General features: G+C 32.6%; 1 protein-coding gene across 1 annotated transcript in view; it reads right to left on the bottom strand.

The window, feature by feature from the left end:
• LOC123717073 (pyruvate dehydrogenase (acetyl-transferring) kinase, mitochondrial) overlaps positions 1-15529 on the bottom strand; it is a 33506-nt gene that overhangs the window by 10759 nt on the left and 7218 nt on the right. The window contains exon 2 of the mRNA XM_045672859.1: positions 1863-1920. Coding sequence (XP_045528815.1) covers positions 1863-1920 — 58 coding nt within the window. The remainder of the gene's footprint in view (positions 1-1862; positions 1921-15529) is intronic.

Raw genomic sequence — 15529 nt, 5'->3', positions numbered from 1 at the left:
CTACATGAGTAAAATGAATATATAATAACAAACGCGATCAGCAATATAGGAAATAATTACTCCGTTTTCCAACATTTTTGTGATATCAAAGCCTTATATTAACCATTCATTATATCGTTTTTTGCTTCAGTTTCACCGTTACAATCAAAATTAATTCTTAATAATATAGTAGATATGAAAGTGTATAGTGTTCTGTAACTACAATGAGTTCTATAAATACAAGTATTGAATGACAATATCCATGACATGGGAACTACGCAGTCTTTGTTTACATTATCATAGAGCTAATAATGCATTATTTTATCGAGGGACGTGACACTTACGTAAATATTTTAAAGCTTGCAACCCTCAAGATTTTTTCTATACAAATCGCATTTGACTGTTATCTACATCTGATTTGTAATTAAAACTCTAAATCTGGCGTAATACAAAACTGATTATGTATTTTTATACATATCATACATTCCCTATAGAAGTTTATAAGTGTTTTATAAGGTTGGGAACGCTTAGTATCTGGGAACTAGGAATCTCAGCATATTCAATTATTAGGGTTTTATCAGAGTATCACCATTTCATAAATGGATCTATTGAATAAAGATGGTCCAAGGACAGATTAGGAACAAGAGGAAGACGTAGAAGGCACCCTGGAAAAAGGTTAAAGGTATATAAGCAATAACAGGAAGTGGATAGATAAAAAATCGTGCAGAGAGGTCTGTTAAAGCTGGAGGAGGCCTTCACTCCGATCAATAATGGAACGGGAATTGACAAAAAAATGTAATAAATCTAAATTACTATAATAGTTAAAAATAATCGCTTATAAAACGTGGATCGTTACGTTTTTTACGTAAACAAATTTGATAACAATTAATCTTTGGACCATTTAAGCATATTGTTATCACACCTGTTAAATTAGTTTTTAATTTTATTGCAAGTATCATCACGTCTACAATAATTTAATTTTAGTTTGTTTTCTTTATTTTTATAATAGGGGGGCAAACCTGCCTGCCTGCGGGACACCCAAAAAGGGGAGTAATCGCAACCCATAGATACCCATTTGTAGTGAGTGCGTTGCCGGACTTTGAGGAGAAGAATTAAGAATTTAATCCGAAAACCAACGTATTGAAATAACAAAAAAATCTTACAAAAAAGTACCAGGAGATAAGAAGATCGTAGCAAATTGTTCCTGTAGTAATCCAAAATCTATGAAGTTCTAGAGAACCTTCATTATTTATGCCGTAAATAACAATTACTTCATACTAGAATATGCTATGTATACACTTGGATAACAAGGTCTAGGCCTCACTGACCTTTCATATTACGCGCAATGCATTTATCGCTTCATTGTTAATTTTTACTTTTATTACTATTTTCACTAACAATGATTAATTATATATACAAGTAATAATTATTGTTTTTAACGCTGAATATTTAATGAATTATTTTTTATTTATTGGTTATTACTATATTGTACCTAATTCAATAGGTTTCCAATTTTTATGTACCTTAGACCCAAAAAAGTAGACCGTGTGCGTCAGGCACAAAAGGCTGATCAACTACTTGCCTATTCAATTCACAAACGATCATGAAACAGATACAGAAATCTGAGGCCCAGGCCTAAAACGTTGTAGCGCCATTGATTTTTTTTTAAATATTTATTAGAATTTGTCTTTAATCTTGATGTATGTATAGAAAATAAAATGTATATCAATTTTATAAATAGCAGAACTTTGTATGTTTGTAACAAATAAACCGACACTGAACCGATTTCTAAAAAGAAGTTATTTAATAACCGGACGTGATAAAAAGTGGATAAATTACACATCATTAAAATAATTGCTGTTGAATGTTAAAATTAAAATTACCTGACCGGCAGCTCCTTCCTGAGGAACAAGTAGGATTTCCTCTCGCAAGCATTCAGACCTGAAAAAATATTTTGTAAAATGAATAAGTACATTCAATATTTAATATTTATTAACACTTCGTTACATTACAATATAAAGATAGAATATAATTAAATTAAAAGGAGGCCTTAACGCTTTCGAGCGATCTCTTCCAGGCAACCACTGTGAGTAAAGAAAAAAAAATGTATTTAATTACATAAGGTAGGCAAGAAGTGCAAAAATACATATTACATATAGTTATAAAGAAGAAACTAAATAGGAACAAAAAATAAACTAAACTGATACTGGATACATGAAAAACAAAGAGTAAAAAGTGCACATGAATCACGATAATACAATTCAAGATAAGTCTCACGTCAGTTAGTAGTTAGTACGAAACTTAGGGTTACGATGTGGACAGGTAATCTTTGTACAGAAGAAATTTAAAGGAAGATAGAGAAGGAGCTAAGCGAATAGGGACGGGAAGTGAATTCCATAGCCTAACTGCAGAGACCTCAAAGCAATCTTAAATATTATATTAATAATATTTAAGATTATAGAACAAAACTAACATGAACTAAAAAAGGCAATACACGTGGGTTTTGTTCACGCCTAAAACCAGTTCATATGACTATTATATAAGAATATATTGTAACATAAACAAACTCTCTTACCCTCAATTGTAATGCAAAAGGTATCTCTGATGCAAGACCACGTGGCAAAACCAGAAATCAAACTAGTTATTACAGTACAGTACATATTATTGTTCTCATTATTTGAGTCATCGCGTGGTACAAACATGTATTGTCGTATACATATCAATCTATACTGTAGGGAGTACAGTCCAACAAAAATTTTACAGTGTCGTTACTTTTTGTTATTGATATATATCTGAAATAGGCGATCAGAAAAATATATTTTTTGGCCGGTGATCAACTTTATGTTTCCAAGAGTCTGTGCGGAAAAAAACCCGTCGTGGCAGTTGTGTTAATGTCTTATTAACTACGCGTCAAATTCATTAAATATATACTTTCAATCTTCTCATATAAAGTACCAATATTACTGTCGATCTAAATTCTGCTTTAAAAAGCCATTTAAAAACCTATATTTTAATTTGCTTCCATCATATAAAAGGTATTTGACTCCTACATTTTGATTTTATTGAAAAGCAGAGAACTAAAAGATTTTTCTCTATGTCCGCAACAATACTGTACCGTACCGTGAAAACATCGCAATAACATGTCCGACCCAAAAGTTTATACCGTGATAGAGGAATGTCCAACAAAAAGACAGATATCTGAGGCGAAAATCTAATTATTTCCATATTTCATATTCCCCCTTTATTACTAATATAAGAAATAAAACAGGAAAAGCTTTGGGAATCAATAAAGCTACTCTTTTATTCCGATTTTATCCAATTAATTAAATGCCTGATATATTGAGCATGCCTTTGTGGAGTTTGTACGTATCAAATATATATGAATAACGGAGAAAATGCCTGACAAGATTTCAATTTCTCGCCTCTTGTTTTCAATTTCCCAATCCAATGAAACGATCATCTGAATTGTTAATCGGTTCGATCGAATTGAATTTTCTTTTAACCTATTACGTAATCTTTTATTTATTATACACCACATATATAATGCTGCATCTACAGTATATGTTACATTAACATTAGGTAATTCCATTAAGTACTTTTATTTTATTTCAGTATAGTGGTTTTATATGTACATGGCCTTCACATATATAATTATCAATGTATACAAAATATTGAAAGACTAAGTAGAGTTTCTTACCCGTTATTCTCCATATGAAACTTGAAATCAACAATTTTTGACTTTGACTTTATATACGATTAAAAAAATCCTGTTTATTTATTTATTTTGTATTGTTAAGTACATTTCGATTTTGTTGACAGAAGATGGAAAATGCCGATTTGATAGCACACTTCAGTTTCATTTATTTTAATGTTTAAAAAATAATCTGCTAGATAATACGAAGAAATCTGACCAAGATTTATTGCATCGCTTCATAATGTAACGGAAATCAGCCTCCTATTATCCTTGAAATTATGAATGTTAATTAATACAATATCTATTAAGAAAAACACTTTTTGAACGGATTGAAGCTATGTATTATTATTAAAAACTTATAATTATTTACATAATTCTAAATTTTAAATTATTTTCGACGTTTCGCGTGCTTTTCAGCGTGCGTGGTCACGGTGACTGAAGACAAAAGGTGTTAAATGTCAAAAGTATCACAGCTGTAGAGAAAGTTGTGTTATCTATATTTATTGCCCCGAAGTTGATATCGACTGAAAGATGAATTATATCCGTTCAAAAAGTTATTTTCTTAATGTGTAAAAGCTATGTTAACAAAAGACAATACTATAATACAATATCTGTTTTAAAACGCCATGAGATTATAATATACATTATTATGTGTTATAATCTATATTTTTAATTAATAACGACTTTTTATTGGAATGACAGAACTGTCCCGGGAAAACATTTTTCAACAGACGTTTAATTATTCAAGTGAAGGACATTTCATATTATCTATATTCGAGTACGCCTGGTGAATAGCAGAGTAGACTTTGAACCATTCATATTTATAAACAAGATTGGCCTTCACGTGAAACGTGGAAAGCAAACAAGACTTTGGATCTAAACAATAATATGCGCATGCGGTTATGAATCATTTTGATAGTTATTATTAGGATTTTGACAGCTCTATCGATTAAGAAGACGATTAGAAACATGACTTAGCGCGAACTATAACTGCCGCCTGTCAAAATCCAATACAATTTAGGTCAAACGTCACAGGGTCCTTCAAGAGCGTGCCCATGAATTTTATCCAATTTATGTCTGTTGACGAAAACACTGTACACATACATACTCTGTAACGAATTCGAATTTCGAATTTACGTAATATATCACATAATAAATTGGGACTGAGAATGTTTATTTAAAATAAAGTAAGTAAAAATCTTTTATTACAGATTTAACAAGTCTAGAAATTGCTTCGACATAAAAACTTCGTGTCGTTGACGTTCCTCCAAAAACGGAGGTCATTTACCCACTGTACATGGAAAACTCAACAAGGTTTGCAAACAATTGACGGCCGCTTATCGGTGAGATGGCGTCGAGCGATCAAATATCGAAGATTCTAGAGGCATCTTGAGGTCATACATTAAGATAATCTATTGTAAGCTGTATAAATTTAAATGAAGATGCCACAGCCAAATACTGTTTCCTTATATAAATAAAAGGCAATATAGTGAATGTATGGTATGTATGTATGTTATAAGTCGAACTCAATATTCGAAATATCGTGTATTCGAAAATGACATTTAAGCTTATTTAGTGAACAATAAAAAAATTTAATACTTAAAATATATGTAACGTACGCCCTACATAAGAAATTTAGAAAGGCTAAGGGCCGTAGCACAAGAAAGGCTAGCATTAGCACGGGTCTACAGTCTTCATTACTTCCAATTCCTCCTAATACTTTTTGCATATTCCCGATTCACCTTGTACAATGAGATTTAGTTCTGAAGAGCAATTCATGATACGCTATCAATTGAATTAATCCGATCAGCGCAGTGCGTAAATCGAAAAGATATTTCTAGCAAACAGTTGTAGTTACCTAGTGACAAGATAAGCGTGAATCATTTATATTTTACTAACGGTTCTGTATTTACAAATGATATAGATTTGTATGAACTACATCAGAATGGCTTCCTCGCTATGAAACAATAAGGACAAATAAAAAGATGGGAAGATGATATAAGGAAAGCAGCTACTTAAAGCTGGACACCGAGAAGAGTGGAAGCTCTTAGAGGAGGACTATGACCAAGGACGAGAACGAGGTTCCAAATTAACAATTCACCAGAACCTTTTAAAAATATCTCAGAATAATTTCACCATAAGGTAGCGTTTTCCTCAAAACACAAAGACGTGTTTCGCAAATTATATTTTGAAGGTGTTCCCAATGTGATCACGCTGTGACGTTGGATAATCACGACGGACAAAAACCTTTTCAGTGGACATCTCGTCATGCGCACACGCATACTACGTGAACACTTACTCATACAAATCCTTCTATACAACGAACGTAGGCTAATCTCAATAATATATGTATCTTTTTCTGCAAAATCACTACTAACATTCGTTTATTTCTAAATGCCAGATAGAATGCCACTGCTTCCTATGCGTGGTACCAATTTTGTCTTTCCACCTTCTCATCCTTGTCTATGTTTTCCATCTCTCGGATACCAGATTTTAAAATAACGTGTTAAGGCCTATTGTTTAGAAAGATACATTACTGGTAATTTCACTATCGGGCGTCGAAGCAGAATACAAAATTCCATCCGTATCACCACGTCACCATCACGACGTCCGTCGTTCCCCAACTGAGCGTTTGTTAAGACAGTTTCTGCTGCACACCACCACTATGTGGTAGCAGCTGTCCACTGAATCATTTCCGTAACATATCGACTTAGGGTCCTTCAAGAAAAGTATATTGTTGTAAAAAAAAATTACCTATTAAAATGAATGAGTCATAAATAAGCCGGGTAAGACAATTTACTAAGCGGCGATCACCGACCTTCATGACCTGAAGCAATGACATGCCAAGGTCGTGGAGCTACACCGTATGTCGACACGTTGTTATAGATATGTCAAAATATCGACAACTTCCTAACAATAGACTACGCTTTGAATAAAAGTTCCAATTTTAAATACAGCATTCTCAGTGTTAGTAAATAAGTTAATAAATTATAAAGCGACTGAACCTGGCTTGGCACGGGCAAATATAACTGTAAATTAAAGTAATTATATACATACTATTAATGAAAATCCCAATAAATTCGGTGTAGAAGTTTTGAGTTAATCGCACAGATAGATGTTTTGATGTAATACTAAAGTTAGAGAGACTGTCGCTTATTTTTCGTCGCGATCACAATTATTTATTTATTGATTTATGACAGAAATACAACATTATCTTTTCAAATGACAAATATTCCAATAGGATAAAGTCGAGAATAATAAAATAAAATATAATAAAGTATACAATATTATACAAATAATATACACAATATCGCTACTGTGAATTTACTCTGCGAACATATAAATATGTCGTTTGTGTCCGAGACAACATTCAGCAGGTGTAACATTGATAACGGGGATCCGGCCCTTGGTATAGCAAATAATCTAGTCCTTCGCCGTCGCACATGTCCCATGGGTACAAAGAAACCCAGTTTTTGGAGCACACTTAGGTTGCACATTAACCCCCTCAAGACTTGCAGTACATAGGCCAACTGTAAGTCCCGGCTGGTTTCCAATAATGTGTCTCATCGTTAAGGTAGCGTTCCTAAGAAACTCTTTCGTACGATCGATAGAGACTACCACGAAATAGTCTTAATTTTTCGGGTTAATAGCCTATGACATTCAGTCTTCCTATTGGTAAAATTATCAATTAGTTTCGTTGATAAAGAGCTTACCTCACAACCTCTTCATAATATTCGTAAAGAAATATATACATAGGAGTAAAAACTATCAGAAGTTTAATTTCTTATCAGCATGGTGGATCATGATGGCCCATTATGAAGAGGTCACAAAAATAGTCGAAGTAAAACCAATAAAAACGGAATATAATTCAAAACCTCTTTCAAATGTTCCCATTTAAACGTCATATAAAACTCAATATTTCGACACGTTCGGAGATTTATTTATTTTTTTATTGACGGTAACAAGTCAATTGATCATGACGCAAAAGCTTGACAAGCGTTATTAACTGAAGTGTGGTCAAACAAGTGGAGTAATGAGGACGTCCGTTTTACCGTTAATAACTATAATAACAAATACCTAATTAAAGTAATTAAATGGTTACTAGATACATTCCTAGTCGTAGTGACTAGGAATGTATTTTAGGTAGATAGGTTAGTCACTACCTGTACCTGTGCCGATAACTAGTCAATTTTCTAATCATGTATATATATTACTGTATTCAAAAAAACAATTGTATTATTTATATAAGTGGCCTTATTACCCAATTAACATACGTAACACCCATAATGATTATCAGCGATAACGTCATTATTATATATTTATATTACTTTGTAAATACAGTCAAATTCTATTATAACGACATCCAAGGTACTACTCATATTTGGTTGTAAAAATCGATAATCGTAACAGCGTTATACGTTGTTATGAAGTACCTAATATGTACTTTGATTCCTACCATAGACAATTATGCACGTAGAGTTTTTGATGACTTTCTTAGTTACGCGTACGTTATTTTTAAGTCAAGTATTAGCGTTATATTTCGTACCCATAGTTGGCACTTAGTCTCAACCCAAATTTAGACCTTACAACAAATCTATGAAGCATAATTATTGTTTTGTTGTTAATTACATGGCACGTTTCACTAGAGACATGTTTGCGGCGCATGATTTATGTATACCCACCCTTGTTTGAAAGTATTTAATAATATATTCTACGATTCTTGGGTATGTCCAGCATAGCTCTGCTTACCGTATAGTAAAATCGTAATTATTTATACATTACACATAGGTTGTAACAATAAACATATATCGCTAGTACCCACCCAGTACACTAGGGAGTGCTGTCGGTAAATAGACAGTGGTACATAGTACATGTTTAAAACAGTTTTTTGAGAAAAGTAGGTTAAGTGTTACAACTAATCAAACACATTAAGTATGTGTGAATGCGTAAGTGTGTAAATTGTGTGTGTGCTCATGTATTTGAGAGTGTAGATAGAAGTTGTTATAAGCGTGCGCTGTGTCTGTGTTAGCAGAATCATGACTAGCTACGTAGTGCTCTGTAGATTCGAAATACAAATCAGCTAGCGTAATTTTTATTTGTGTGTGTATTTGTGAGGTTGTGTCTGGAATAAAAGCATTTAATGTTAAGTTATATAATGCTGTCATGCTTAAGAGCCTGGATATAATCTTGGGGCGTAACTCGCGACGATTATAAAACTAAGAAAGCCTTGGCTCCTATATGGATACCTATAGGTATATGAATGGGTAATGAAAATTTTACAAAAAGCGCGTGAACCGGAAGCCGTTGTTTATTGTTTTCTTTTTCGAAATTAGTTTTCCTCAAACACTATATTATTTTGTGTTGCAAAAGTATTTTCGTCCCATTCCTTACGTAAACAAACTCGGCTGTTATCATATCTCAATATTCTAGAAGCCGTGTATCACTAAGACAACAGTAAACATAAAATATTATTTCAATAAAAATAAACTTCAGTAAGCAATAATATCATATAAAAAAACCTTCATGTGGCGCACATAACATTAACCCTTTCTTTGATTAATTCCTGTACCTTGCGGCACTCCCATTATTAATAAATATTTCTAAAAAAAAGATAGTTCAAATATAACTTAAACACGTTGAACCTTGACATATTTTTACAAATTGTGCAAATAATTCGTCAGCCGCTAACCGGTTCTCAAAACTCGATTCACAACATTACCGAGTTTTACCAAACGCTGGTTTTCCTCATTACCATTAAATTAACATTTCAAGTAAAGATTTCTAGAAAAGTTACGAATAAATAAATTATTTTTACATTCAATTGAATAACATTAAAAAATCTCACAAATAATCTTATATAACTTAAGAAAATCTTGTTAAATAACAAATTTTCATTTCAATTCTGTAAAGCTTTAAAAATTCAAATAAAATAATTAATAACCCGCCAAAACGTTTTTCTATGCAAGATGGCGTCTTCAAACGTCAAGTCTCATGCTAAGAAAGTCTGTGAACGATGTGTAGCAAGTGACTGACATTATTATTATTAATTGAATTAATAATAATAATGTCAGTCACTAATGTCTATTCAATTATTTTCATGAATTGTAATAGTAATATTACTCCATAATTTTTAAAAACATACATTTAGATAACTCTCATTGACTTTATTTTTTATTCAGCCAAATAACCCATTAGAAATTCGAAATGTCAATCAATCACGCTTCGATTAACATCTCACATAATTATATTAAATGCAGTCCAAACCGTTAACGACGACATCGTTTAGAACAACATACCGGTTATATCAAAGGTCCCAGCTGAATTCTATTATATTAGGTACTATATATATAAAACAACAACGTCATCGGCTGTTACGACTATCGGTTTTTACGACCAAATATGAGTATTACATATATCTCAATATGAGTTTTTCGACAGATAAGCCATAACGTTCGTAAGTTTTTTTTTTAATAATTGGCTTGTTTATGTCTTAACTAAGATTGTTTTTTGAAGTGAATCTGAAGTAAGTCCACAAGTGCAGATGGTCAAGACAATGGCTTTTGATAATGTATACATGGAACAATTACCATTTGGCTAGCAAACACATGTCAAAATGATAAACTCCTCTTTCAATTCTTAGTTTACGATAATAAAAAAGACACATTATTTAGAAGTTTTTGATTGAACGATGTATGGTAGAGGAAAAAAGAATAGACAAAATAAAGAATACACCTTTAAGAAAAACAACTCCTGTTACAATAAAAATAAAAACAAACAAAACAAATATATTCAAACAAAACCAAATTTATTTTTTACACCTTTTGTAGTATTATTGTAGTTTTACTAGGTATCCTTATTTTATTTCTTGCAATTAAAATAGCCTGTAATAATATGATAATGTAGCATTCAAATGGTGAATTTTTTTTTAATCGTATAGTACTATTTGAGCCATTTCGTTACTGATATAATTACATACAAATCATTCCTCATTGTAATATTAGTATAGATATATGTTTCTGTATGTGTCCTTAAACCCCAATTAACACACAACGTAACACCCATAATGATTATCAGCGATGACGTCATTGTTATATACATTACTTTGCAAATAGTAGCTACAGCACTGCATAATAAAATAGAAACTGGTTTTTTTCTTCTACCTATAAAGGTCCATATTTTCTTCAACTAATTTCTCGACTATATGCCATCGGATGAATGTATTAAGTAACTTATGTATATGTATAACATTTTGAATTATATTATAATAATAACAAAAAGCGGTTTATTAAAATACACAATTAATTTCTTTTTTGTATCCGAGGACAATACAAAATCTAAATGACACACGAGTGCGTTGCCGATCCTTTAATTGCAGCGAGCCTAAAAAAGACTAGTTTTTTAATGTAAACACTTCCGAGCATATTTACAGAACTTGTTTTGATACTTATTATCAATAAAAAATATTGTTAATAAATATGACGAGTTTTTATCACGTCAACGTAAAACTAAACAAACAATGATAAATCTTAACGTATTTGACGAAAATTAACTATTTGAAATATTTTAGCCATAATGCCCTAGCTGTACTATTAGAAACTAACTAGAACTCGTCTGTGAATAACAACTGTAATAATAGTCAACGAAACTTTATTTCATCTTGGTAGATTCAACCGACAATAGACATTTGATATAAAAGACAAATTTAAAAACATGGCAATTAGCTTAATTATAAAACGTACTTAAACAGTAATTAAAGTACCAACAGCGGACGGATAAGAGATATTTCTGCGTTTGTGTTTCTTATGATCTTGCGTATCTTCCCATTGTGTATCCGATTTAATCTTGTGAATTTCAGCAATATTCGTTATTTAAATCCCTTTATTTTACTAATTTAGTCCGATCACAAAAACCGTAACAAAATTCAATGCAATAGATTAAAGGAATCTAACTTTGACATGCTAATTCGGCACGGTTTAAAGCGAGAAGTTCCATAAAAAACATTTCATTATTCGACACAGAGCATAGAATACAACGGCATTCTTTTATTTTCAGTTTCAAAGGAGTTTTAATTGTTTAAGCGCGAATATAGAACGATGTTCGTACACTTCCAATACGACAATGATACCGATCACAACGTATCCGAGCAGGATGTAGCCTCTCAATATCTGTAGCGCTGGCGCGACGTTGGAATCGCCGGAAGAGAAGCATATTAAGATCGGGATCATTATCGTAATCGCTATTGGAAGTTACAGAGTTATCTTAGATTAGTGTCAAAATTACATCGTATACGTATTCGATATCGAAATCGAGAAATAATGCTTATCTATAGAAGGAAAACTTAAGTGCATCGAATTGCTATACAAATTGTACATTACGCTCTATAACTAAGTATAATATATTTATTTTTTCCCTCAAACATTACACTTGAAAATGTGGACAAACAAATACTGATGTAAATAAAATTATGAGTATAGAAATAAAGACAAATATATGTGTCGGATCAATGGCGCTGATATCAGCTGTCATTGTCATTATTTTTAACAACATCAAACTCTGTTAATTTGTAGATATATTAACATTGGCAAATCAAATAAACGAAAGAACAGTTTTGAACTAAATTGACTTCGATGTTATTAAATTATAATCACAATGGCAGCTGATACCAGCGACATTGCTCCGACACATATATATCTATATAACATATATAAACTCTCTGCATAGTAGCTTATCTTAAAAAAAATCAAACACACCACTACACGCAATACTTGTCGAGCGAGTTTGTTTATCTTGCCGAAGCCGCGTACAAATTATTTGAAGAAGTCTATTAAGTATGAGGGTGTGCAATTATTTAACCAATTACCGTCTAAAATTCCTTAAAGAAACATTTCAGAATGAGCCTAGTAGACTTAAATGTAACGGCCGAAGGCGACGTGTGTCTCGTCCGTATATATTAAGGTTCTCGTGTAAATAAAATACATTTTTCGTAATGAGAAATAAAGTTCTTTAAACATTAATATTTTAATTTATGTTACAATTGTGTTAGCTTCTAATATTTATTTAATTAAATTCTAAACATTTTTATGAAACATATTCTTAAGAATCTTGCTACAAGTGCGCATGTGCAATAGTTATTCATTTGACTCGTTCGGTTGTTTACGAATTGACTCGACCATCTCCCCGAAGTGGGATGGTCGAGTCGGAGGAGGGAGTTGTGATTATAAAAGAGGTTGTGACACAGCGCACGGGCTTTTTTCTTTGTATAAGTTTGAAGTTATACAGTTCACGAAAATCAGTGAAGTTAATTATAGTGAATTAAGTCATCATTGAAGTGTGTAATTTCCTACCCTAAGAACTAGATCAACTACCGCTAACAATTGTTTTTTTTTACACAGAAACATTTATATATACCTATAATTAATCTCTTTGCACCGACTACTAACGTTAAACAAAACAAAAGAAGTAAACAAGATAAAAGAATACAAAGAAACAATGAAAGTAATTTAACAAATAACACACAAATCTATAATTTATTGTCAGCCATAAAGTACGGCAATTGTGTTGGCACTTCTAATCGACGTTCTCTTGCACAATAATGTTTTTAAAGTAACATATTATGCTACAGCCTGAATCATAGCTGATTTTTTATCGTTATTTTATTTATACTCCCAAACATCATACATATTAAAATAAGATCAATCAAATTCTTAAGAAAATATGTTATCGAAAGGATACATTTTCGTTCAGTTTTGTAATTTAATGCAAATAAAGAGCGAAACGTATCTCCCTCCCTTCTGGTTTCTTCTATCTATGTCCTGGATGGACCTAGACGTCCGTCGTTTCACAACTGAGCATTTTTTAAGGCGATTTTTGCCGAGCACCGCCACTATGTGGAACCAGCTGCGCACTGAAGTATTTCCGAACCAATTCGACTTAGGGTCCTTCAAGAAAAGAGCGTACCAATTCTTGCAAGGCCGGCAACGCACTTACGAGCCTCCTGGCAATGTTAGTGTCCATGGGCGGCGGTATCACTTATACTCAGGTGAGCCCGTTTGCCTCCTACTACATAAAAAGTAAGATATGTAGTGTCCTCTTTCAAGTCTCTTACCAATCATATGATCGTCAAGATCAGAAGGCTTACTTAAGATACTCAGTGACTTTACGCAGTGAGAGTGTCCATGGGCGGTTATATTACTTAACATCAGATGAGCCTCCTGCCCGTTTGCCTCCTATTAGATATAAAAAAAATGTTTGCCATAGTAATTCTTTATGATGATTAGATATTTCAAAAGAGTATAGAGTTTTTTTACGCCGGCTTTTTCTTTCGGCCTTGTTAACACACGATACGCGATTGTATCAATCGCATTCGATTTGGGACATCTATCAATTCTTTTATCTCACTCGGAAACATGAAAACCTTCAAAAGTGTTTGTCATCGGCCTCCCTTGATATTGATAAATACGATTGTATTATCTGTAAGATTAGTTCGAGTATTGTCAATAATATTTCAAGGACGCGGACTTGAGTATTTGCGTAAGTTATCAAAGCGTTAAAAAAGTTATTGAAGAAAACAATTCTTTGTTACAGCATTTTTTTTATTCAACAGGCGGCATACGGGCAGGAGGCTGATCTGAAAAGTGACACCGCTGCCCATGGACTACATACATTTCTGACATTACTAACATTGCCAGGAGGATCGCAAGTGCGTTTGCGGCGTTTTAAGAATTGGTGCACCGTTTTCTTGAAGGACCCTAAGTCGAAATGGGAAAATCCTATTTACTATTATAGGATTTTCGAGAATCATTATATCACCGAGTGGTGTAGGTAATCTCGACACAATATTCAGCCAGATTCTGCTAATCTTTCGCGCATTTCTAGATAATATGTTTTGGTTTGTTTTAACACTTAAGTATTAACAATAAATATTCTCTATTTATTGTTGCAATTGTTAATGTTAACAAATTAATAATATTATTGGCCCTTACTTTTTTTAAATAACAATTTTAAAATCAGCTCTTGTGAGATTTCTTTATCTGTGGTCAACTTATTGCGTTCACAAGTATGCCATAACAATTAAATATCAATGAACATGAATTCTAAATTAAAGCAACAGTGACAAAATCAACACTTCTGAATGAGAAAAAACAATTGTTGCAGCTATTTAACGTAGAGATTATAGAATAGAAAGAAAGCCATTCCAAAGAATAATGCATTGAAATAGTAGAACTATACAAGCAGTACACTGATACTATACAAAAAAATACCGTTTGAGTGCCATAGGTTTTTAGTCATGCCTAATGCCAAGGAAAATGGTTAATTTTGTTGTCAACTGATTTTGTGAGCCCTCCACCTATGTGCCAAAACTACTCAGCACTCAAACGGTTATCATATTTTCAACAAAGATAATATTTGTTTTTAAACTTAATCCTTGATATCTCTTATGATAGGAACACGATTACTCAAAAATATATTATATGTGTAAATTACGCGAAATAGTCGTCATAACTATACTACACTATACGTGTGTATCTACTAGATAGTTGCAGATGTAGAAGTCTGCAGAATTTAAAACACTGAATGTTTAACGCTTACCCCTGTAACATCCAATACGGCAGCGATACCGCTCCCGGCAAGGCTATCCAAATGCGATGTAAAATTCTCAATATCCAAAGCCCTGGTGTCGCAACCTTGGAATCGCGCGGAAGCTAACTGATTGAGATCGGGAGCGTTGCGACCGCTATTGGAAGTTACAAAGTAAAGACAAAATTACGCCTAAGCGTATACAGTCAAACTCTGTTATAACGACATCGAAGGTACTACTCATATTTGGTCCAAACAATAGTCGTAACAGGCAATGAC

Source organism: Pieris brassicae, chromosome 12, assembly GCF_905147105.1.
Source record: "Pieris brassicae chromosome 12, ilPieBrab1.1, whole genome shotgun sequence".
Classification (NCBI taxonomy): domain Eukaryota; kingdom Metazoa; phylum Arthropoda; class Insecta; order Lepidoptera; family Pieridae; genus Pieris; species Pieris brassicae.
Note: the sequence above shows the minus strand (reverse complement) of the source record. Positions and strands in the feature narration are given on the sequence as shown.